The sequence below is a fragment of the Pezoporus wallicus genome, unplaced genomic scaffold, assembly GCF_028554395.1.
Source record: "Pezoporus wallicus isolate ANWC-B61680 ecotype Strahan unplaced genomic scaffold, APGP_CSIRO_Pwel_v1 contig_2997, whole genome shotgun sequence".
In the NCBI taxonomy this organism is placed as follows: domain Eukaryota; kingdom Metazoa; phylum Chordata; class Aves; order Psittaciformes; family Psittacidae; genus Pezoporus; species Pezoporus wallicus.
Window position 1 is genome coordinate 1,937,728 of NW_026637066.1, and position 26,169 is coordinate 1,963,896.

At 36.4% G+C, this 26,169-nt stretch overlaps 1 protein-coding gene across 1 annotated transcript in view; it reads left to right on the plus strand.

The window, feature by feature from the left end:
* HCN1 (hyperpolarization activated cyclic nucleotide gated potassium channel 1) overlaps nt 1–26,169 on the plus strand; it is a 188,395-nt gene that overhangs the window by 102,301 nt on the left and 59,925 nt on the right. The window contains exon 4 of the mRNA XM_057403079.1: nt 23,394–23,612. Within this exon, the coding sequence (XP_057259062.1) occupies nt 23,394–23,612 (219 nt within the window). The remainder of the gene's footprint in view (nt 1–23,393; nt 23,613–26,169) is intronic.

Here is a 26,169-nt window from a genome sequence, read left to right on the forward strand (position 1 = left end):
AAACCGAACAAACCAAAAACCCCAACAAACAAACAAACACCAAAATAAATTCAGAAACACTCAGTTCACCAGTGCTTTCAATTTAGGCTGTAGTTTCAGAATGCTTCTGAAGTTATGCTAATAAAGTTTGTTTCTTCCAGTGTTGTCCTCTGTTTGTTTTGTAATTACCTTCTGGGTCATTTCATGATCCCTTTACCAAGTTGTTCCCAACTTAACAGTCTGCATGATTTTTTTCAAGTAAAATAAGAGAAATAGATGTGCCTTACTCATAAGGAAGAGTAATGATGTTCTCCTTGCTTAACATGCGCCTTAAAGATCAGTGGCTGTGAAAAATGAAGTAGTTTTTATCAAGTCAAATAATGAAGTAATACATAGAATATTTACTTAGGCAATACACTGAAAAAGTTGTTGAAATGTCCCTATACCAAAAAGAAAAAGCCCTAAGCAACTCTGTCATTGGCCATCAGAAAACATGTCTCTCCAGTTTTTACAATTTTAGAGTCCATAAGATAGCACTTTCACTGTAGATGGGCATCTTGTTCAGTCCCACATATTTCTGTTGTAGAAACGTAGCAGTATTTGTTCCTTTAGGAAAGTGATACTGCACATTACTCTGAGAGCTTGTTGATAAGGTTGTCAGTCATACAGACAAGTACTTGCAGTCATCAAGCAACACCTTTAATGATAAGCAGCATGTTTGCTGACACCTCATTGTGCAGCTTTCCTAAAAAAAAAATAAATAAATAGTGACATATCTTCAGAAAAGGGATTGCTGCAATAAAAGTAGGTCACCAGGATGCTGACTGGGACATCTTTGCATTCTGCTGCATTCTGGGTTCTGCTTTGTAACATCTTCCATTCACATTTACAAAGGGTACATTTTCTATGAGCTTGTTAAAGATCTGGATGAAAACCATGCTAGTGAGTGAAATGAAGCCTTGGATTACATTTAATTAAAGTATTTAACTTTTAAATAACACTGAACTGTTAAATTCTCTCTATTACATAAGAAGAGCTATGTTTAATCTAAGAAGACTGTGAATACTGTGCATATGCTTAGGGAGACCATTTGTTCTGCCTGCTCACACTCAGGTTCTCTTATGGAAATACTCTGTCTCCTGACACGCCACACACTAATGGAAAGAGTAAATAAAAAGTTACACCATTTTATTTTATTTTATTTTATTTTATTTTATTTTATTTTATTTTATTTTATTTTATTTTATTTTATTTTTGTATTTGTTTGGCAACTTTATCTGTTGCTGTTGAATGCACATTGTGGGACTGAAAATTGAACAAGATTATGTTCATGGCATAGGCAGTCTTTTAGTCCTATGGCAAGAGAAAGAGTTGTGAACTGCCAGTCTGGAATCAGGAGCATATCTAAGGCAAATGTTGGGGGAAACTACTAGACCTTTCTTCTCTCATGGTGTTATGAGACATTTTCTAATTGCTTTCCAGGCTCTGGAAGTGAATTCTTTAGCACTGAACACAGACAGAGAAGCCATCATGGAATATCAGTCCTCTGAAATGATAGAGGAAATAGAAGGATGATGATGTTGATGATGGTGATGATGGATATATGCTTTGTTAGTGTATTCAGAGTCTACCTGATTGCTGACTTTGGAATTTGGAAGGGCTTTGTGTTCCTGCTATTGCAAGAGCTTTGGCAAAAGGAGTACCTTTCTCCCCTAGTATACTGTAGCATATCACAATTTGATCTACTCTGAAATTTAAAATTTTTGTTATTGAAATGATGGCACTGAACACTGGGGCTTTGACTCAAGTGCTGTGGAGACAGAAAGTCTGATCAGAATGTTATTATTTCTTCTGACCTTAAGTTCTTTGTGAACTGTTAGCGAAGTCCATGGCAAAAGGACAATATTGTCAGGAGGATAAGGTCCTTCCCTAGCACCGGCTAATGCACCTTTCTATTAAAGTCTTCCTTTCCACTCAGGTTTTAGTCAGAGACATTAGTAGATTAGTAGCTAAACATGACTTCTTGCACCTGCTTACATTTGGAGTTCTGTTCAAATAATTCTGAAATACAGCTGCTCTAAGAAAGGCAAAATTGCTCCTCTTTGAATTTCTGAGGTTTTTGGTTGTGTGTGCATTTCCTGGGTTTCAGACTGGCTCCAATGTACATTCCTCTAAATTACATTATTACAAGGGCTAACCTGAAGCTAATATACCAGGTTTGCTTTGAAGTGATATTTTAACACTTACTCATTGTGATCATTGCCTTGAATAATTATTCAAGCCAGTGTGAGCTCAGACGAAGAAAGTTAGTTTTCCAGTATGCAAGTCAGATGCAAGCCAAAGCATCTGCAGATAACCTGTTGCTAAAGGAAGTAGGATGCTACGTTGCCTCCTCAGTTGACACAGCCCAGCATATTCTTTCAGCCGTTATGTCTTGCACATTAGTTGCTTCAGGCTACAGAGTGCAAGAACTTCTAGAAGCCTTCTCCTGAAAGCTGATTCTTCTGTACAACCTGCTAGGTGAAAGTACTGAAATTCCATAGGCATGCTCATGGTTTTACTCTATAAAAACTGTTAAGAAAAATAACATAGGTAGAATTTAGTCTCACAAAGCAATAGGATGACGAAACCAAGCTGCATTTTGCTTACTGCCTCTCTGAACAATGTGACTGGATACAATTAAAGCAAAATAAATCAGTTGGATTTTTGTATTTGAGAGATGATAAAATGACATAGTGTAACATAAAGTCTGAAGTTAAATGAAAAGGAACAACTTCTCTGTAAAAAGGAATAAGATGACCACTGGTTAATTCTGCACCAACCTATACCATAAGCAGTTCAGCAAAAGATCACATTGAGACATTATTGTCAATAATAATGATGATAATGAGCCCATATGGTACTATTGTATTGGCCTTCTTGAACAGCTCTAAAATTTGCCTTCATGTTGCTATGAAATGAAAGCCAGAGTTGGAATCTTCCTTTAAGTTTTCTAAATGTGATCCCACTTGCCCACTTCTGTATCATTACTGCCATTTGATTGCACTTTTATTAATGTTGAGTTACTATCAACAAGCAGGATCTTCTGCTTTTCCAGAGTATCAATGTGCTTCTTTTGAAAAATAAGAAAACTAGTAAATACAACATCAAAGTAAGCAGCAGCTAGTTTTTCCTCTCACTTTAACTCATTAAGGGATTTTTTACAAGGACATGTAGTGACAAGACAAGGGGGAATGGCTTTAAGGTAACAAGAGAGGAGATTTAGAGCAGATATTAGGAAAAAATTCTTTTCTATGAGGGTGGTGAGACACTGGAACAGGTTGCCCAGAGATGTTGTGGATGCCAGGTTGGATGGGGCTTTCATCAACCAAGTCTAGTGGAAAATATCAGGGGGATTGGAACTAGATGATCTTTAAGGTCCCTTCGAACTCATTCTGTGACTATGATTCTATGTTCCAACCAATCCATTTCAGATATAATACCAGTTACTTGTGAAAGGGTGTTCAGCTCTCTGATGCCATTCCTAGTCTAACACTAGGATTGTGATTTCATTCCTAAAAAAGGTCTGAAGAAGTTTCCGACTTTCACAATGACGCTATTTTCACCATGGCTCAGAAAGCCTATTATCTGCAGCTCCTTGTGTGATTTATCCTCAGCTTTCTGATCTGCATTGCTTCAGACTAGTGTACTTCCATAATGATTCACAGACTAAACATCTTTACCAAACCTCAGTGTTTGAGCCAACAGTTCTTTAGAAAATTAGAGTAAAACTTGCAGCTGAAAGCAAGAGAGGCCCAAGAACAGAAAAGCACAGTTATCCTCTCCGATAGTCAATCTGTGCAAACAGATGTTCTGCGTTTTACATTTGGTTTCAGCTGCAGTGAATTACAGAAACACAGTGTGCAAGTCCCAACTGATGAACAGTTATAGCCAGATCTTATATGGGACAGAGTTTCTAGCCAAGTAGAGATGAGAGATGACATTTTTGCCACTCATGCCATCTGGCCACACAAGTATAACTGCTGCCATAAAGTATCCCTTGCAGTAGTTGATTAGTGTTTGTTGTGTTCGAAGTTCATTCTGGCTTTTCGTATCACCTAAGGCAAATACTCAAAGGCATGTTAGTCCTTGAAGTAATAGTATCTGAAGATCCCCAATCTGTATTTTCCTGTTCATATGTGCAATAATTGGTTGAATGGTTAAGAAAGTATACTGTCCTTTAAGCAAGGCACTGACCTGGCATGTCCAGTGTTTTCAGGTATAATGTTCCCTTACTGAGATAAATATCTAGCAAAGAAGAATAGAATTTAACCTGAAGTGTGAATTTTTTAAAAGGCAGATGGGATTGTAAAGCTTTTAGAAAGGGCTTGCTTCACTGGCATTTTTCATGGCAGTTAGCCAGTGTTTGCTCAGCAGGAGCCCTTCAGGTCCTCTTATTTCTTTGTTTTGGCTTTTCCTTACTGTCTCCGCAGTTAATTGTTTGCAGCTCTTGGAGGTTTTTAGGTGTTTGACTTAGTGAGGTGGGGTTTTGCATTATATTAAACTCCTCTTTGTATTACATCACTTCCTCAGAGGCAAAGCAAATCAAACGTTAGACTTTTGCTAGGAAAAAAATTTGGGAATTTCTGCTGAAGAGTCTAAAAATCCCTGTCATTAAAAAATGAATCACTTAATTGAATACTTGATAGGGAAATTCATAAATGCAGGAGATGGTAAGGATTTATGGTGCACTAAGAACTATACTAAGGTATACATAATATGACCAAAACCTATTTAATAATAGCACACGGAACTTAACATTTCTTAGGAAATATTTTTATTTCATTTGCACAATTTATTTATGACACAATTTGGAAATACGGTAATACCAATAACAGCAGTATGTAACTGACATTCTTAGCACTAAGTTACGCATATTTTAGGAATCTATAGCTAATAGTAATATCCCTTCTAGTATATGAATTATGAAGTTTAACCATGCCAAGTGCAAAGTCCTACACCTGGGTTGGAGCAATCCCATGCACAGCTACAGGTTGGGCAGAGAAGAGATTCAGAGCAGCCCTGCGGAGAAGGACTTGGGGGTGTTGGTGCTCTCATGAGACCTCACTTGGAGTGTTGTGTACAGTTCTGGTGTCCTCAACATAAAAAGGACATGGAACTGTTGAAACAAGTCCAGAGGAGGCCCACGAGGATGATCAGGGGACTGGAGCACCTCCGCATGAAAATAGGCTGAGAAAGTTGGGCTGTTCAGCCTGGAGAAGAGAAGGCTGCGTGGAAACCAACCTGTTGTTGGGTTGGTTTTTTTTGTGTTTTTTTTTTAATACATTGATTTTTGCGAACAAGAAATTCCAAATAATAAGGAAGTTTCTGTGGTTATACCCAGCATCTATACAATATGCTTTAAAAGTTATTTTCATCATCACTGCTGTTTCTTGTCCTAAAAATGGCACATTTTTCCATGCTATCTGTTTTCTTACTACTTAGTTTTTGTTTTCTGGTTGAGATTGTATTATTTCTATCTTTCAACCCATGAAGCACTGGTGCAGAGCAGTGTTTTTCTTCTTCTTTCTAAAATTACAAAACAGAGCAGAAATGGGTTTAGATTCTGTTAAAGTCAGTCCTCACTGGTTCCCTGGCCTAAACCAATGACAAGTGCATTCACCTTCATGAATTACTGTCATTGATGTGTTCTTAAGTTATTGTTTTGGGTTCATTGTGTTAATAACATGAGCTAATTGAGATGTACAGTCTTCAGAGTTGGAAAATAAAGATTCAAAATCATTCACAGGGAGTTTTAAAACTTCCTTCAAGTTTAAAATTAGTGAAAATACTCACATTATCCCTGAATATTTGGATTACAACTGAGACAAAAATGAAAACAGTCCTAAAGGAAGACCTTCCCAGTTGTAATCTCACAACTACAATGTTTAGCATTATGAACTCAATTATTGTCATAAGCCATACTGCCTTACTTTACTCTCATTAAAATACTTTTAACTCAATGTTGTAGTATTGATATAATTATTTAATGCTCATGGTGACAGTTATCTCAGTAGGTATAGGTGCTCAGTGCTACAGAGAAAGATCTAAATTAGGACACCTGTGTTTGTAAGTGTTGATTGTAGCACTGTGTTACTGATGTGATAAAAGGTGCTAAAGAGGATGCCTTCTGTAATGAATTAGTTGGCTGCCTCGCATGCTTCTGTTTCTTTCAGACAGAAAGCTGGTCTTCCTTATATGGGATGAGAAAATAATGAAACAATTAGTTAGAGGAAGCATACAAACACAAATTGATGTGCTTAATAGATACTAACTTATTACCACACTTTTTCTTTGTTATCATAAGAGCTAGTAGGAAATTATCAAGATGTGTATGCAAGGAAGGACTTTCCCATTTAGCATAAAAATTTAATTTCCATGTTTCCCCCTCAAGAATCAATCCAGCTCATAAATGCTTATACTGCAGCATATTGTGAAGACATTACTGGTAACTGTAAATTACAACATTTTTTATGTAAGTCTCAAACTTGACACAATACAAGAAACAGCACATAATGTGGTTAAGTTTTGTGTTTGGCAGACATTTCTAGAGGAAAATTTAGACACGATAAAGCATACCTTAAGCCATTTCTATAATAAAATATAATAAAATATAATAAAAAGGTGAACTAAAGCAAAAATATAAGTTGGACCTGTCATAGTTCAGAACCTTGTATGCCTCATTTGCCTTAGAATGAATATTCAGGAGGAGTTTAAAGCACCTCATGGCAAAATGCATCTTCTCTTTTGTAGAAGAGATTGTTCCCTTTCTTCTAGGGGAGCTGGATCAGTCTCTTTGCTCTGTCTCTATAAATTTAACAGTAGTGTTTATCTGCATGCAGTGGTATTCCAGGTTAAACTGGGATAGCAATGTGGAATAATCATTCTTAAGTAGCTCTCCATGGGTGGCCTTTTCTCCTGAGATTGGATTGAAAACTGAACCCTTGGTGTATTTACACCAGAGCAGTTTTCCAAGAATAAAGCCATATGTAGATACATCCAGATGAATACCATTCATATCCAGCTGTTCTTCAGCAAATCTTTCTCTTTTTCATTGCAACCTATATATGCACAGTCTAATTCTTGTTCTGTATGCTTTAAGACTGCATAAAGGTAATTGGCTTTGCACAAGCTGCATATTACGCCAAGGGGTCATTATCAGCCATATCACAAGCAGGTTTTCCAAGAGAACTTATTACTTTTTGCTGTATCAGATTTGAACTTTCTACACATGGCTGTTCAGCACCTGACTCATCCTAATATCTAAAGTACATCTGGAGAGAAGTGTCTGTTGAGATGCAATTAGACATAAAAATTGGCCTCCTGGTATTGTGCATATAGAATGCTTACATTTCACATTATAAAAAATCAAACCAAGATACTTTGTACTGGGTCATGTATTTCTGAACTAAAGCACTTTCCTACATCAGACACTTGAGTTATTTTTGTTTCCATTCAGCTTTGTCCACCAGACCTACATCAATAGTCTATAGGATCTGTAATCTGGGTTCCCAAAATCCCAGGGGTAGGCAAAAGGCTGTCATAACAATGTTTTTAAATCTTGCTATTTCTGAACTCCTCCTTCCATGGAAATTTTAATTTTCATATTTTCATTTTAATTCAGAATGAAGCTGAAAGCTAAACAAGGAGAATTCCCTGTAGAACTGAAAGTCTCATTTTGCATCCAGTTCTGATTAACAAAACATGAGAAAAGCAGCAAATATGTGGCATTACTGTTTTCTTTCGTTTGTTTTAATCTTCTGATTTTCCTTAATGTTCGAATTAGTTTTGCTCATACCTGTTATACATATAATAGGGATGTATTTAGGCTACATGTATTTTGCTTGTTTTAAAAGAGTGGAATAATTTTCTTCAACACTGCTCCCCTCCCTCCCCTTTCATGCTCTTCCTGCTTTCTACACATACACTCATTTGACCAGGCTCAAACTGAAGTAAATCAAATAGAGGTACTAAACTTTCAGAAAATAGAGTAATTTAATAGAAACAATGCAAAAGACTTTCCATATGAGAAATACAGTGATATTCCACAAATTTTATAGTATCTGAAATGTGCAGAATCTTTTTTAATATTATGAGTAAATTTTGAGAAATATCTTCTAGATAGTCTGTGCACTGAAGTCTGTGTATTACAAGTATGAGCAAGCAGTGGGCACTTTCTGCATGAATTACTTTTAACATTAGATGCCTCTTAAACATATTTTGTTTTCTTTCTGCTGTCTGGATTTTTTATGTCCATTGCCTTTATTGTTTTCGGAGATACTATTAATAACAAAAGGAAAAGAACAAAGCCCTGTGGTGACATTTTTCTCTGGTCTGTAAACCACTTTTAATAATTTGCAGTTGGTTTTATTTCTCATGTGACTGAATACCAATCTTCACTTTAAAAATTGGTGAGTAACTATTTTAAAAAGGCTGCTATAAATAATTTACCAGTCTATTTAGTATAGCTGTAAAAATAAAAAGTTTTCCCTATTTTTTTTTTTTTAATTTTGCTATTACCTTTTTTTGGTACTCTTTATTTATTGTCAGTTTTATTATAAAGGTTCATGGTAATCTCAGATGAATAGGATTGGATCAGAGAGAGATGTACTCTATCAGGTCTAGTTCAGTAACACAATTTACTTGTATTTTGCACTACTGCTAATACAATGGGAGAGATTCTTTGAAGCAATCTCTTTGAAAGTCACCAGTTGTCATTTGAATGAGACATATTCTTTTCGTCACCATCTTGTGTACAATTTTAGTCTATCCAAGATGTCTTAATCTGTACTAAAATAAGTTAATTTAATTTCTCTTGGATTTTCACAAAATATTCTTTCCTTTTCTGTATTGGTAGGCAAAAATACTTTAGAATGTAGTCACTGTATTTGTGAAGTTAGTTTGCATTTGAGGCTAGTGTAGACAACAGCAGCACTTTATAGACAATTGGTACTTAAGCAATAGCACATACAATAAAAAAAAAGGATTATATATATTGATGTAGATAGGAAGGGACTAAAATGACTGGTTTTGAACAACTTAGAAGTAATATTTTCCAGTAAGGTTTACTCAGACTGCTAGTGGAGGTCAACAGATTGTCGAGTGGTTAGGAATAAAGGCAGAGCACCAATCTTTTCAATAATACTTAATATCCCTATGCTTATCTCAAATAGTAAAAAGCCTTTTAAATTTAGCTCTTATATACAACTAGAAAAGTGATGCAAAGTCTAAACTCAGTTAAATGTTGCTAAAACATTTTCAGAAGACTATTTAAAGGATTTTTCTATTTATTTTTAATAGCTTTTTCCAGACGTTCAGAAAAGTTACGGTGCATGATACAAACCTTTGGTGGGAGCAAATATAAATTTTAGTCAGATTTGTGTAAAGAGAAGATTCAAGAGCTCATCCTGGTAAAAAACACTGAAGGGCAACAGGCAGGCATCCTATGTTTTTAGTAGGTAAGGGCAGATTTGGCTCTGAAATTTCTGGATCTATGCAGTTGCCTCTCTTCAAACTGCCGTAACTCATACCATTCATCTAAAGGCTGCCTGTCCCTTACCTTTATCTCTGTAATAAAAAATACATAAAATATGCCATTACTGTCTTGTTATTTTCTAACACTGATTGGCATAGCTTTATTCCTACAGTGAAACCTTCCTGCTGCTATCTTTTGTGCCTAAATAGCATAGTGTAAAACTTACTCTAAAAGAAATTAGTTTATTTCTGGGTTGTAAGAATATGCAAGGATGAGGTTCCCTTAGGCTTTTGCAGTCTGTATCTTTACAAAGCAGCTGTTTAGGGAAAGGATAACATATAAATGCTGACAGGAAATGCCACATGCCCTCAGAAATAATGGTAGGCCTGCCCTGCTCCTAACTGAATGTGTTTTGCAGATCAGTAAAATAAAATACATTAACTATGAACCAGCTTAATTGAACTGTGAAGGCAAAATACACACACAAAACATGATGTGGGGAGGAGAAAGAACGAATGAGGCAGTTTAAATATGATATCTCAAACATGTCTCTTTAAAAAAAAAACAACAAAAAAACAAGAGCCAGTGCACTCATCCATCTCAGCATGATTTGAGGAAACATACAATTGGCATGTGTACAAATAAAACATGAAGGATTTATAGGGTTTAACAAAGCTCATTGGTTTTGCTTTTCTGCTTTTAAAGTCTTTCAGGCTTGATGAAAGCGCTTACTGCTTGCTCATACAGATAATACATAGTCATCTATAAGCAGACTATCTAGAAGATATTCTTCAAAATTTACTCACTAATAATAATGTTAAAGGCAGAAAAATACCATTTAAATCCTACCATAAAGTGATTTTATTAATTTCAAAATTAATTTCAAAAGTGATTTTATTCATTCATTCACAGGTTTGATTCTAAAAGTGGATCTGAAAAATTCCTTACTGTATTTTCTTTTTTTATTAAGAACTGTGGAATTTTAATGTAAACTTCAGAAGGAAGAAATAGACATGTGATCTGAAATTAGATTTGATTCAAGGCTGTTTCAAACCTAATTTCAGTGAAATGAGAACTTTAGTCCGTAACTTTGTGGGAATTCTGAAACTGCTTTTGTTTGTAAGTCAGCTAAAACTTTTATATACCTATGTGCTTGCAGGATACAAAACATGGTTGCAATAAAAATAAATTATTATTGTTTATCACTATTCATATAGTGCCATATATAATCTGTGGGTGGCTAGACTTATTAATATAATTAAACATTGAAATGATACTGGTTTCAAGGTAAATTTAGTCTAATTTCTTGAAAGTGAATGATTTGATTAATTTGTTTCAATAGACCAACTAAGAGTTAAAAAGGCTATTATTTTGATTATAATTAATATATAATAGGTATGGATTATCAGATTTTTTAAGATGACTCTTGTAATTTAGCAAGAGCCCAGTGAATATGAAGCTTCTAGTTGAGAAATGTTTCCAACCATTTGCACGTTAGATAACATAATTTTGAGGTAAATATATGCAATTTTCACTAGAATCTGAGTCCTTTAAGTTGTTTCCAATTTCCAATTCTCAATCGTTCTCAAGCAAAGTAAGTGCCATGTCTTCAAGATGTAGATTTTCAAATATGTGCCCTGAAGCCAAGAAGTCTTACTATCATTTTGTGCTCTTGGCTGTATAATTTTATCCATGTAAATTTATAACCATGAAGTCTGCATTTTAGGCATTTCTCTGTTCTCATTAGTCATCTTTTTTGCCCCTCCTTGCTCCTATCCGTGATTTATGATACTATCTCACTGTAATAAGCTTACATGAAAGCCACCACACTGGAACTGAATTTACCTCGTCAAATCTCCATCACCTCTTACAGAACCCCATGAACTTTTCAAGCCTTTGCAAGGCAAACCCATGACCTGATCTGAACTTCTAATTCAATTGCAAGAGCAGAACCATGGTTGATAAAATAAAACCATAGCTTAAGAGACTTTCCCTACAAATTTTATTTTCTCCCCTAAACTGGAGCGAGGAAGAAATGAGGAGATACATCCACCCATGAAAACTGAGGTATGCTCAGCAGGAGAGCTCAGGAAACTAATGAAGGCAGCATTAGCTGAATAGGAATCTGATGCAGCTGATGGAGAGAGAAACTCTCCCCTGGAGGTGATAAAGAGCACTTGCATTAACCTTCTACTCTGAATCACCATCTGCAGGGGTCTGATTTTTGCTGACTGTGTAGGGAACGTAGGCAGATTTCCAACTCACTTAACCATCAAAAAGTGTAGTACCTGAAGTCAGCTGATATGAAATTTTGTGAAGCTTTCCTCCCTTACTGCCCACACTCTTAAACAAAACCGAGGACAAGTTGGGCCACTGGGCATTGTAGATAGCCATATGTAAACAATACAAAATGCAATGCACTCTTATTATTCCTGTTCATCTTCTGTCATGCAGGACTATGGTGTTCTTCCTGTTCCTCTCTCCATCAAACAGTAATCCTAGACTTCCCAAGACTGGGTTTGTCAGGGCTTTGTCCTCTGCACCGAGTCATCTGCCTAAGCCATTCCTGTTTCAGTCAGAGCATTTTAATCCTCACCATTCAGACTGAGGAATGTGAATTTCTTTAAGCAGGAAATTTCTATGGATCTTCTTGTAATCAAAGTGTGCAGTTTAATTCTTAATTGCAGCAAGATACCTTTTTACTTTTTATATTGAGCTATGAAGGTATCGTGTATGCTTCCCAAGCACTTCTGTACAGTTAAATGGCGTTATCATTGCTGTGTGGATGGAATGGGTGTCATAAATACTTACTGTTGAGCTTTGAGCAGGCAAGTATGCTAAAGAAAAGTTAGGCCCATGAAAAGTGATTTAGTCCTTTTCTGATTCACTAATCTGTGGGGAAAAAGCATATAACAATAGAGTATATGAATTGGTCATAGCTCTTTCCAAATTTGACTTATTCAACATATCTTTTTTCCCTTTTCCTCAGATAATAAAGGTCTTAGTGGAGGTAGATAATTTAGAATAAGGAATGAGTATCTTTAAACTGCCGTTTCTCTGATCAGCAACCAATAATCTACTTAAAAACTACATGTGACAGTAAAAAAGGTTATATTCCACATGATCACTGATCAGGTAAAATAATGCAATGAAACAGTCTACAAAAGACTGAACATGAAATTAGAATTATGCATCAATGACTTTAGTGCACCTCACTTTTGATTGCAGAATACAAGAGGTTCAGGGAGAGGGGTGGGAAGGTGGGGAGAAGAAAGAGAAGCACAAACTAAAGACAAAATGAATGCACAGGTGCATCCAAGTTAATGATTCAGCAGTTGAGAGTTGATTCAGGTGGAGCAGCAGGACCAATGGAGTGGCTTTGTGAAGTCTAACCCACAGTCTGTCTGTCCCCTTTCCAAGAGTGGCAAGGAACAGATGCCCACTAAAGATAAGACCACAGCAAGCTTGGATGATGTTTCCTTCAGAATACCCTACAAGCTTTCAGAAATTTGCAGCTGAGGGACTTCTGGATCCAGAGCTGGTATCCATGTGTTTAACAGCCTTCACTGTGTGTTTCTTCCAATAGTTTATCTAATCACTTTTTGAGTGCATGTGAATTTTGGTATTAGGTCAGAGCATCAGCATGATGTCTCAGCCTCATGGCTCTGCTGTATGGTCATGGTTTTGAGCTGGTCTTGCTGCCTGTCCTGGGTTCTATGCCCTGTGTTGAGGTGACTTTACCTGAGAGGGTGCAGAGTGACTGAGTGGCCATGTGCTGCTGGTTGTACTTGAGCTGGAACAGGGACCTGTGTGCTCCTCACCTCTTAGGTGAATGCTACAGGGTCACTTGGGTGCTCTGTCAGCTCCCTCAAAGGTATTAAAGAGAAGAGGATCATATTCTCCTTCCTTCCTTTCAGAGTATTAAGTTGGTACTTCAAATGTTAGAACATTCTTCCACAATTTATGTTAACTTCCTTCTGATAGAGGAATTTTTTTATGACTCAGTTGTGTTTGGATTTGGTTTGTTGGTTTTTTTTTGCAATGTCTAGACATGTGGGAGGTGTTTAGGCTGCTAAATCATTTCTTCTTTGTATTATTCTATTACCTGGAAAATCTTTCAGATTTTGGTAAGAACCTGAAATTTTAAGGGCATCTGGATTTAAGAACAGGTCATCAGCAAAACTCAGATGAATTCTAAAAGCCTCTGGCATAGATCCAGCCTACTTGCTTTGACACTGAGGTTTGTTCTTTTCCTAGACCCAAAACAGGATTTCAGCTACAAAGCTCCTTTGCTTCCTGCTGTGACTGCCTAATAAAATAATGTACATATTTTTGTAAGACATAGTATTTGATGAAGGATTGTATTTTACCAGAAAATCAGACCAGCCTCTTGAGGGCTCAAATATTTAGTAAGTTAATTTTCTGAAGAACTATAAGCAGATGTAATCTAACATCTCAAATGTGTCAGGTTAGGAAACAAATTGAAAAACTGAAAAGAGTTGCTTTCAGTACCAGATAAGTGAAGAAGAATGCTCAAAACCAGCATTGAACCTCTCTCTTAAAAATACATTACTTAAAGCAAAAGTAAGATATGGTAAAAAAATATATCTTTAGAGTAGGGAGAAAAATGTTTTAATTACCTGTGTGGTACCAAGCATCACTTTACCAGAGAAAGAAGCTCTGTTTTTAAAGCACTGGAACTCCTGAATCCCAGTCCCAACCCTTTTGCTGATTCTCTGTGTGAAAGTGGCATTGGTTCACCTTGATTCATTTTTAAGAAGATTAAAACATACTCAGACCCTTTATGAGTGGATTATATTAGACTGTTTTAATCTACTGTAATCCACTTTTTTTTTCTAAGTACACATTCTTACAAATACTTAAAAAATATTTTGCTAGATTGTTTATGCATATAGAACAAGGATGAAAGTATTTCTTGCAAAATCAGGCTTTGAATATTTTTAAATGTTCTTAGTGAGGAAGCATTGTGATACTGTGATTTTGTGTATGTCTGTGTACCTTTCAGTTTATGTATCAAGTTTGCCTCAACATTTCGTAATAGCCAGTTCTGCGACTTGCTAAGGTAGTTATTTCCTTCCTTGTTTTTATGCAGTTTCGAAATCCCTTTGAGTCAAACAGAATAGTAATAGCACTCAGGAAACTACATGTCCACTGCAAGAAACATATAGTTTTCATTGGCCATTTTATTTGGGTTCAGTTGCTTTGGGATAATTTGCTGTCTAGTCTGAGTAGTTTAAAGAATGCAGTTCCTCTTGATGAGTTTCCTTTTCTAAATTGGTTGCAAATACTGCCTGTGATGGTGGAGGTTCTTCCTAACAGTTTTCACTGTGCAGTCGTGAGTCAGGTTTATGTCACTTTACTCCTTCAGCTGTCTCCCTGAACTGTACTATATTAAGCCCACATTATCGTCTGCCTGTTCATGACTATCAGCTACTGTTGAAAACACAAAGCTTTTCTCAGTGGTTGCATTTGAAAAGCATTTCATATATCGTTTGATTCAGTGCACAAGGCTTAAGTAAACTATTTCATCTCATATCCAGCTCCCTTAATGCACTCTTGATTTACCTCTCCTGGACTGTGCTATTTCATGTACTTCAGTTTCTCACCGAAAATGCTTCCTTACATGATTTATGTATTCTTTTATTAGACATGCCATTGTTGTGATGCTTTTGTTTTTTCTTTTCTTCTTAGAAAGTGTTCCTCTTTAAGATGCATTGTTTTCCCAGATAAATTATGTTTATTAAAAACCTGTAGATGTACTTGTTATAATTGCTTATTGTGGCCACACAATACTCACTGTGTACTTGTGATTACAACATATTTTCTCTTTGGCGGACAATGCGTATCTGTTTTAGTCAGTCCCTTGTAAACAATGGCAACAAAGTTTATTTCAGGACCAAATACTTCATCAAACTTCAGACTGTGAGAGAGGAGAGCAAAAGCCGAATGTCTTCCATCAGATTTCTAGCTTATCAGATAAATTTCAACAAAAGGATCTCAAAAAACAAAGTTCAACACAGAATGGCATGGTAACACCTACAGTTTCATAGAATCATAGACTCATAGAATAGTTAGGGTTGGAAAGGACCTTAAGATCATCAAGTTCCAACCCCCCTGCCATGGGCAGGGACACCTCACCCTAAACCATGTCACCCAAGGCTTTGTCCAATCTGGCCTTGAACACTGCCAGGGATGGAGCATTCACAACTTCCTTGGGCAACCCATTCCAGTGCCTCACCACCCTTACAGTAAAGAATTTCTTCCTTATATCCAATCTAAACTTCCTCTGTTTAAGTTTGAACCCATTGTCCCTTGTCCTATCACTACAGACCCTAATGAAGAGTCCCTCCCCAGCATCTCTCTAGCATTTCAGTGATATGCATTGTAAAGGACTATTTTTTTGTATATATTTTGTAATAATGACATTGATTACAAAGGAGGGGAGAAGGAAAGTTCTCTGGTTGTAGTAATTAGGTAGCACAGATGATGCTACCTAATAAGTTTGAAAACAGATGCATGAAAAAAAATCTTAACTAATAGACATATTTAGAGCCTCCTAATGCCCCCCTTGCAGAAGCAGTTCACATCCTGAGTTCTTCAAAGAAGTGAAACACAATCTTTTTAAAAATGCCTGACTGCTTCAATGCATTTTGATCTCACTGTTATAGCATACAGACATGAGATGAAGCAACAGGTACATTTTGGAAAATTCTTTCAGCAGAATTCACCCTTTAGATTGTCACTGACCAGTTGACATGGGGGGGTGTATTAATTCTGATAGACTAAACATGCCCAGGTCTGTTTTCTCTTCTGGAAGCCAGTTGCCTCCACAGCCTGCTTCCATGTAACTGGACTTCTTATTTGCCAGGACAAGGTGGCCTGAGCTGAACGAACCTGTGCTAACTCTCAGGCTGTGTTCAGTTGTTCTGGAGAGTGTTAATTGGCCAAAACCACCACTTTCTGAAAAATTGCATTTAATGGTGGGACATAGAAGAGTTAAATGTTCTCATGGGAAAAATAGACATAGTCTATACTTCTAAGATTTTACTCTAAACTTTATAAAAGCTTTGTAACAGCCTTGTAAAACTGCAATTCCTTAAAAATTATTGTTAAAACAGTCCTTTGAAATGAAATATTATTTTAAATGGGATTCGTTCATTGCAGACTTTCTTCCTTCTTCAGGGTTCAGTTAAAAGAGCAAAGTGACCAGATAAAAGGATGAGTCAGACCAGCCTGATTCATTGGCAAAAGAATTGAAAAAGTATTTTTCCCCTAAGCTCTGATTTCTTATTTTGTAACTTTATATATACAGCTGTAGGAATTCATGGTTGTATCTCTGATTAACTAAAGATACATAGAACAAAGAACAGTAGTGTGCAGTGTACAAGGAAGCCTTCACTATGACATTCTGAGCATGTCTTCTTATGTGACCCACCCTTTTGAATGCAATGGGCTTATTCATGTGAAGATAATAAATCTGTGTGGGAGGCCAGGCTGTGTGCATAAGTCAAATAGCTGCACTTCTGTTGCTCTTTATGAATTGCCACACTGATTCTACAATGAAAATTATTCATCCTTACCATGAAAAGGTGATCACAGGTAGATATCTTTCTGCTTGCTTTTAATGGAGGAATGTATTAGCAGGTAAATATTCATTTTTTTACGCATAAGGAAAACTAGTCAAAAGAAAAAGAAAGACCTTTCAGGCTATGTTGTTTTTTCCTTGGTGGCTAATTCCAAAGGCATAGCACCAAAATATGAATAAGCTAAAAATGACAGCAAAGTCACGTAACAACTGTGAACAAAGTAAATATATAATATTAGTCACTGCTCCTCCAGTCAAACCTATTTTCCTGTGGAATGCAATGCCAAACACTTTAAAAAAGCTTACTGCCAGTATTGGTCTTGAAAGTATATGCTGAGTCATTTGGACCATCTGTTATCTGTGCACTTAGCAGCAGAGAGAAATGTTGGGAAGTTTCTGAAGACGTCTGCTTATTCCACTGAGCTTACTGATTCAGGTTTCTTTCCTTAAATCATAGGTACTTACCTCCTAAACTGTACTCTTCTTCCTTGTGGTTCTTAAGAATTTTAGAAGAAGAATAGATTTTTTTAGTCTTCCAAGTCTGATGCCACCTTGCCTCTTTTTACTAGTTTAAAAGACAAGAAGATATTCTTCAAATAATACCTGTGAAAAGAAGTAGGGGTTTTGCATGGTAGCACATTCACCACTGCATGAGTTTTGAAACAGTAAAAATTGTAACGTCTCTCATTGGCCAACTTCGTTACTCTTTGCAGTATTCAGATAACTTCTGGGAAAGTTGAAATGCTGAGGTGGCATTTTGCTCTATTTTCCTGTCTGGGACTAACTAATGTATAATTTCTAAGGTACTTCATGATACCAGTGGCAGTAAATTATGTAACTGACAACTGATGGACAAGTATGTAAGCTATACACCTATAGCAATATCTATATATGGATTACTCTTGAAATTATGGATTTCATATACTAGCCCAGTTCTAGTCTTATATTAGTGTAATGTGCATATAAACAGATGACACAGGGAAATGACTTCTAATGGATATAGCTTGTATTCTGAAATATGAAAACAGAGAATTTGAAGATATGTAGATGCCAAATGCAAAGCATGAGAAACTTTTGAGGACAATAAAACTTTAACAGAAATTTAAGTGTGACAGTTGGGAGAATTTGGCCATTCAACTTAGATGATGAAGGATTTAGTAACAAGCACATGCCTTTTTTCCTAGTTCTGTGTGACATACCTATTACAAATGTCATTAACATGCAAGTATGGACTTTTCTTAGCACACCTTTTTGATTAGTTAAATTATATTTTAAATAGTTATTAAATTTAAGAAATTAAGAAACTGTTGGAAATAATGGCTTGCAAATAAATATTTACAAATAACACATTGTATCTATCTAAGAAACAAATACAGTTTAATTGAATTCCCACTGGAAGATACTCCAGTTTTTTAGAGCAGATGTTTCTTGTGGGCTACTACTGCATTACAGTATGTACTATGTGTGAGCAAGGATGCTTTATGCTTTTTTTAACCTTTGAAGCCCAACCCTGAAATTTGCATTCGTTTTGTGCAGTAACTTTCTATGACAATACTAAAACCAGAGGGCTTACTTATGGACTGTCTAGCTGCCTCCATGCTCACCAATTAGAAGTGCCCACTTTTAGTGGTCATTGGGGTAGACTAGGAAAGGAGCTACCTACTGTGTCCATACTATTGTTTGGGTTTTGGCACAGGACAAGCACATGCCAGCTTCCTAGAAGGAATGTTTTCTCACCCACAACAGCTCCAAAGTAGGCCAGCTGCAATGGCTTAGGATCGTGCTATGTGGCCGGTGCCACACTGGGGGTGTTTCTAACAGTTATAACCACATGAACCACATTCTACAGCTTGGTAATGCTTTTTTGATACTTTTAAATTTACCAGGATAGACACAAACCATGTATGTCCTGTCAAGTTTTGTATCCATCTTCCCTCCTTCAGACATCACTTTCAGAAGAACTGAAAGGTAACAGTGGGCATGAATGGATGTGTGATTGATTACAAGGCAAGCTCTTCAGTGTAGGGACAGGCTACTTCACCACTCCTACTGTAGTTTTGAAAGGACGAATCAGGAAGGTGAGTTCAAAAAGCCTATTTCCTTTAATTCCAAGTTAATCTTTGCTTCATGATTGTAAAGCATGCCTTTGCAAACTGAGAGTACCATTTCCATGACACATGCAGTGACTGTAGTGTGAAAGGGAAAAGGAACTGAGTAACTGTGCAAGAGTCTGCTTGTTACGTGATTTCTAAATCAATTTGTATCTCACTGTAAGAGTATGGCTGAGAGAAGATGAGCTGTGCCTGAGGGAATGACTACAATATGGAAGTGGAATTGATTGGTCTGATGACAGCAAATCTCCTGGTGGAAACTTTCATAGGATCCAGTAAAACAGAAACCCTTTTTTCATCCACTGAGAAAAATAATTTGCCTTTTATTGTTGTCCCTTAGAGGGTGCTGGGTGACCTTTCTGTGATTTATTTCTTATGAGCTGAGAAGTTAATATTACAAAAAGAAATTTGTAGCAGGTTTGTGTGATATTCTGAGACAAAGGGTAGCATCCTGTGATGAAGGAAGAGGCTTGGAAACACAGTTTTAAAAATCAGAAGTGCCCTGTGATTAATGTATTCTTCAGGATAACTGCTAAGTTAATGTATGTATTTAGAGAACTAATTGTAAATGATCAGTGATTATTGCTTTCACAACTGTAGGATTTCCTAGTGTCATCAAGATAGATTAAGTAATCAGTCCTTGGAAAAACAGCTTTGGTATTTCTCACAATTACGGTCTTAATAGTTTTCCTGAATTAATGTAATTTCAATTAAAACTTTTAAAAACTACTGCTGCTAATATGGAAATAGTGATCAACCCTGTGTCAACTAAGAAATGCCTGTTTTGCTGACTGGTAGGAGGTATTTTTAAGTCATGGAGGTTTTTAAATCTATATATTAAAATAAAAAATAGATCATTTAGGCAGACATTTAGCATGTACATATAGTTATTAAAATATAAAATTATATTAAAAGCTTACTATGTAAATACAAGATTTTTTATTTATAGAATAGACTGTTATTAACTCAGGGATATTATCTGATAATGTGTTATGTAAAAATCTTCTTGTAATGCAAGGTCAAAAATGTTTCTTATTTAGAAAATATACCTCTCTAGGCTCATAGCAGAGGAATGTCCACTCCTCACTTTTTTACAGTGAATAGCAGCTCATTGGAGTGGGGTTATGGAAAATTCCAGCTTCTCACACTAAAACAAAATTAGAGTTGCTCCTGCTAAACCCTTAGGTTATACAGCAGAACCAGAAAAATAATTAAATAATGATAATTATTATTATTTCATATAGTAACAGTGGTAGTAGCATATATGATTTATAGGATTTGATATTAGAACCAATGTTCTTTTTACATGGTTTATGTAGGGGATAAGTCATACAAGAACAACACAAGTAACTACACTGAAATTCCTACCTTCTACAGTGATATTTCTTCAGCATTATTTTGAAAAAAAAAGAAAACTATCCCTATAGAAACTAAAGAGACTGATGTTTGCAACTAATTGTACAAGAACTGGTTGGCGATTAAGGAAAAGAAACAGAAAAACACTAGCAAGTATTTTTAGCAACAAAATCCTCAGACAAATCCAGGCTGAATTCAGATGTTTTCAGGCTTTTTTATCAGGTCTTTTGTTAAACCCTTAGTACCCATCTGAGGACCAGCTGCTCAGAACCATCCTTTCACAAATGTCTGAAATACGCATAACTTGTAACAAGGTCTATAACAAGCTATACCATAATAGCTAATGCCACTTGTATAGCAGAATCTCCATTTGAGGTGGCCTTGACCTCCAGTCTAGGTTCAGACGCAGTCATGACTATTTGAGATGTTGGATCCTACTCTGACTTATATGTAGAGGTACATACGTGGTTAAACATTTACTTCTTTATTTTGTTGTACATGCTTAGTATTTCTCTTCTATTATTACAGCTCATTTATTCCCTCACCATTACTGCTTCTCAAATAGCATTTATTTTTCATTCACCCTGTCACGTACTTAGTAGAAAGGTCTCGCTTATATTTTGTTTCTTTTAGCTTCTCCTTACTTCCTTATCCTTTCTTAAAGAAAATAGTATTTTACGTAATACAGTAATTCAGTCTTTGACAGGGTCTCAGTCAAGATATAAAATCAACCAGTGTATGGATTAACTTGAAGACTTAGATGTAAAAAAAAATAATTTTACTGAAAGATTTTTAGTTGAGATTTATCACATCAGCAATATGATAGAATCAATTCATGGACAAGATCACCTTTTATTTTTATTTAGTATTTATAATTGTTATGCTAAAAATACAGTTTAGGAGCAAGGTCCACTGTATGGAGCCCTGCAAGAACTGAGCTTTTGATCTTACAGCATCTTAAATACTGTAGCTTTAATAATTCTACTTGTAGCCTTAAAAAAATTATTTTTCCCAGCAAGCAGTTTATTGTTTTCTCTAATAATCATATATATAAAGCTACAACTTTATGAAATTTGGTATGGATCTTTTAACAATTCCCTTATTAATTATTTCCACCCAAAGAAGATTCATGCCAGCTGGAAGGAAAGCCCTTCAAAATACACTGTGCCTTGGTTGCTGTAAGTTGCTTTCCTGGGAGACAGGGAACTTGCATTAACATAGCTGCACTGACCCAAATGACAAGGAGTTTCTGTGTTCCAGCTGGGTATTTGAATCCTGAATTGGAGATTTTTCAGGCAAGCTTCTTCAGTTCTTTCATTTTTTTGAGTACTTTTTAAAGCCCAGAACAAAACAAAACTGATTTCCTCATTACTTAATGAAACCCACCTGATTCCCAGCAGCCTAAGATAATTCCCTTTTTACAACACAAAATTTTCCCTTGTGAAGACAGAAACAGTTCACAAAAATGAAGTTTTCACTTAGAAAGTGAAACAAGCTTAAATACAGCAGAACCGGTATGTTTTAAATTATTGTATTAATGAAAAATAGTAATTTTGTCATCTGCAATGCAGGAAGTGTTAGCTTGTTTCCTGTTACCAATAATTTTAGCTAATAGGGTATCTAGAAAAAACATTTTAATAGATGAAAAGCACAAGAGTAGTTAGTAACTTTGGCATTTAAATGGCAAGAGAGCAAACCTGAAGGTTTTTGAGGAAAAAAAAGCATTTGAGAAAACCTTTTATTGGTGGAAGAGAGACACAAATACTGATGAGTAAATTTTATATATAAACGCTGCTTCTGATCTGGAAATTTGTTTATGTTAACAGAATTGTTATTTTCGGTCCTGTATGATAGACACTATACTGGATAACAGCCTAATCTTACTAACATGATCTCAGTTCTTCCTTCTTTACTTCTTAATTTCTGAAATTATTCTCAGTTCTTTGTGGCAAATACTGAGTTTTCCTGTGCATGCTGTATGCCTCCAAGCACAAGTTGTTTTCTTCTTATTTCATTCCTTTGGCAAGTACAATAGAAAAAATCTGACAAGGATTCCCAGGGCTTTCTGTCTGCTTTTCTCTGGGAAGAGCCTCTTTGACTGTCTCTATGTAAAGCTAAAGGGAGGATGCTGACACCACCTTTGCAATTCAAACAGCTTGTGAGTGAGCTGTCAGTCCTTCTAATCTCCCAGAGAGAATGGGAAAGGGTAGCTACACATCAGAAATGCAGGACCCAGCTATTCACCTTTTCTTTTGAGCTGTGTTTCACAGTCTGTGAAACTTCAGGTATAAATACAATATTACAATAAAAACCAGAATAAGTAGACATTCAACAAATAACTTTTTTTTTTTCTTCTGTCCTTGGAACGCAAAAGAAACAGCTGATAATATGAAATGTGCTTGTTTGTTAAAACAGACAACTCTGAAAAGAAAGAAATGGGGCCATAGGAGTATGTTCATGCATATTAAAACCTTCTTGCACTTGATAAATCCGCATGCTCATCTTTTTCTAATCCATCTGCCATGGAATGTAAAATAGAATTGACCTTTAGTCTCCTTGTAATTAGGTTAACACCCACATTTAAGAATGCAATCATGTATTAAGAATAGTCAATTTTATTTCATCACACTTTGCTAGAATTATCTGGCAAAATCTCTGATGCTTTATCTAGCAATTAATTTAGAAGGAATATCTCTTCTCATGCACAGAGGATATATCACCAGACAGGTCTTTCAGAGCCAGTAATATATGAATCCACTATACAGGTACAAATGTATTCTTCCCTTCAGCTGCTTGCTGGCTCAGTCACTTGTTTCTTTTCTTGCAGAACGATTCCTGGGGAAAGCAGTACTCATACGCGCTCTTCAAAGCAATGAGCCACATGCTGTGCATTGGTTATGGAGCCCGCGCCCCTGTCAGCATGTCCGACCTCTGGATAACCATGTTGAGTATGATTGTGGGGGCAACTTGTTATGCCATGTTTGTTGGCCATGCCACTGCCCTCATTCAGTCTCTGGATTCCTCACGGCGACAATATCAGGAAAAGGTAACTAATTTTAACATAACTCCTGAAGTTCTGAAATAGGTTAATAGGATGTTTGGTTAATGGGATGTTTTAACTGTGGAAAAGGCTGTACGATTTTACATGAGGAGCATTTGAGTCCTCTGGCAGATGTCACTGGACACAGGAATTCAAAGCATTCCATTAGCTCAACATATTCTCTCATGAACCCACTTTCGTTAAGGAGCAGACGGTTTGGTGTGTCACATGCATTGAATGAAACCTTGGATGTGCAACTTGCTTTAAACTCTCCTGTGAAAACTCCATGCCTGGTTCAGACTGTGCTTTGTACCGCTGTGCTACACTCTGCAGGTATTGATCTGGGTAGCTTGAACAAGGGCCGTGAGTGGGGTAGCTTGGGCATGTCTATGCAACTTTCTGTCTTTCCTTTGGATTGCAGTTCAGGGATCATGTTGAACATGCCCAAAGAATGCCCTTTAAGTGAGAATCAGACCAGATCAATTAGTTTTGTTTGGAACTACCTCAGAGAAGTGCTCAGAAGAGGGCTTTGTTTGCTTTATAATGGCATAGTTTACATACTAATCCATGACGTGTTTGGTCCTCTCCAAGGACAAAAGGAACTGTGGTCAAAGGGTAGAAAAGTAGGGAGAGTTTAGTGGAAGAAACAGTTCTTTATGCAGCAGGAACAAAAAGGAGGTTTGATTGGAACAAAAAATACATAAATGGGTACAGGGTGGGAACTTTCTGCAATGAGTACTAATTAATGCTGTCAGTTGGGTAACAGAAGTCAGAGGCAAGTGTCAGTGAACCTAGTTAGGTGGCATAAGGAAGAAACGATCAGAATGAACCTCAGCAAGGGATGATAAGGATGTGCAGGGTTACTGAGGTGCTTAGAAGAAGCCAAAATGAGTTATCATAGTAAATAGGGACCTGAAGAGGCCATGCCAGGAGAGAGGCTAGCTGAGCAAAGTAGTGAAATCAGAGTTCGCATCAGCAAATAAGAAACAGCCTGAGCAATAGTATTTGGCATGTGTCCATAAAGCAAACTGGACAGAAATCCCAGTGTAGTGTAACATAAGCCTGAGGAGAAACCTGCAGGGGGTAAGTAGAGGAGAGGGTGGCCCTAGCACTGGCTGAAGATGAAATGACCTGAGTTTGCTGGGCAAGAAAAAAGTCAAGAAAAGATCTGAGCAGGAAGGATTGGGGTGTTTTCTTTACAAGTAGGCAGAGAGGGAGGATATGAGAGTGTGTGGGAGAAAAAGAATTTACGTTCTGTTTTGTTAAGCTTGAGTCACAGCAAGACCATGGGGTCAATATATCAGAGACAGGGAGAGGTAAGGGATGAGCTGAGGATCCAGGAACATAAAAATTACCCAGTGGCTGATATATTAACCACATCTGTTTAAAACACAAGTCTGCAAGCAAGAAAGCCAACACGGTGTTACATTGAAACATAAAACAGAATGTGAGGTTCAGGAGTGAGCATTAAAACCTGTAAAAATGTTAGCTCTGTCAGTGAACATGTGAAACCCCCTCGTGCATCTCAGTTTAAAATCACAAGGCTAGGTCATTCAATCAAAACTAACTACCTTGTTGGGTCTATTCTGCCAGTTAAAAGGGAAGTAATTTTACCAAAATGGGAGGCTTGTAAGGAGTTGTGGGGCAGAAACATCTTGATCATGGACATGAATGAAGATATAGAGAAGGAAACCCTAAACCTAGTATAATTAAAGTTTTATTAGAGGTTAGTGTCAACATATATATACACATACAAAGGTATATGAAACCAGCAGAAGTGTCACCATTCACCTGGAACCTCATCTTGTTATCCTCGGACCTTGCCGGCTGCAGCATGATACAATGTTTTGAACATTGGAAATACAGTACATGTGTAAAGACACTCATATATTTTAAGCTGTATTGAGCAAAGGCAGTTTCATTTGTGTATTTGGTGTAAATTAAAACCCAGCAGCAGTCAAGTAGTATTGCAGTTCTCATTTTCACATAACAGCAAACAAAGCTTTTATTTGTTCCTCTGTTTTTTATGGACACACGTTATTAAACATTAGCATAGACATTTTTCAGTTTCTACTATTTCAGTGTTTCCTTTCTTCCTTTTATTTTTACTTCTTGTTTCCTGACATCAGTGGCAAAAGCATAGCATGGCATTGACAATCAGGAATGAAAGAAATGCAACAGAAATTGCATGTTTCTATGGTTTAGAAAACTCTCTTTCTGGCAGCTGTTTGTATCCCAGTTATTACGGACTAAAGCTAAACGATGTCTTAATTAGAGTTTTTTCCTACTGATTTTTGAAGCTGTATGTATACTATCAGCTATGACAAGTTACCAACATGTTCGTATGTTCTTGCCCATTGCTTTATCACAGTTTAATCATGTATTTTGGAATAGATCTTTGGTTAAAACCTAAGAATTATAAGCCATTACAATATACTGCTAATGAATTTTGTATATTTGTCTTTACTCTACAAATTAGATAAATGGGTATTTCAGAGACCCGCTTGTGCTACCCCTCATCATAATTTTAAAATTATTTGCAGATAAAATAGCTTATATTTAA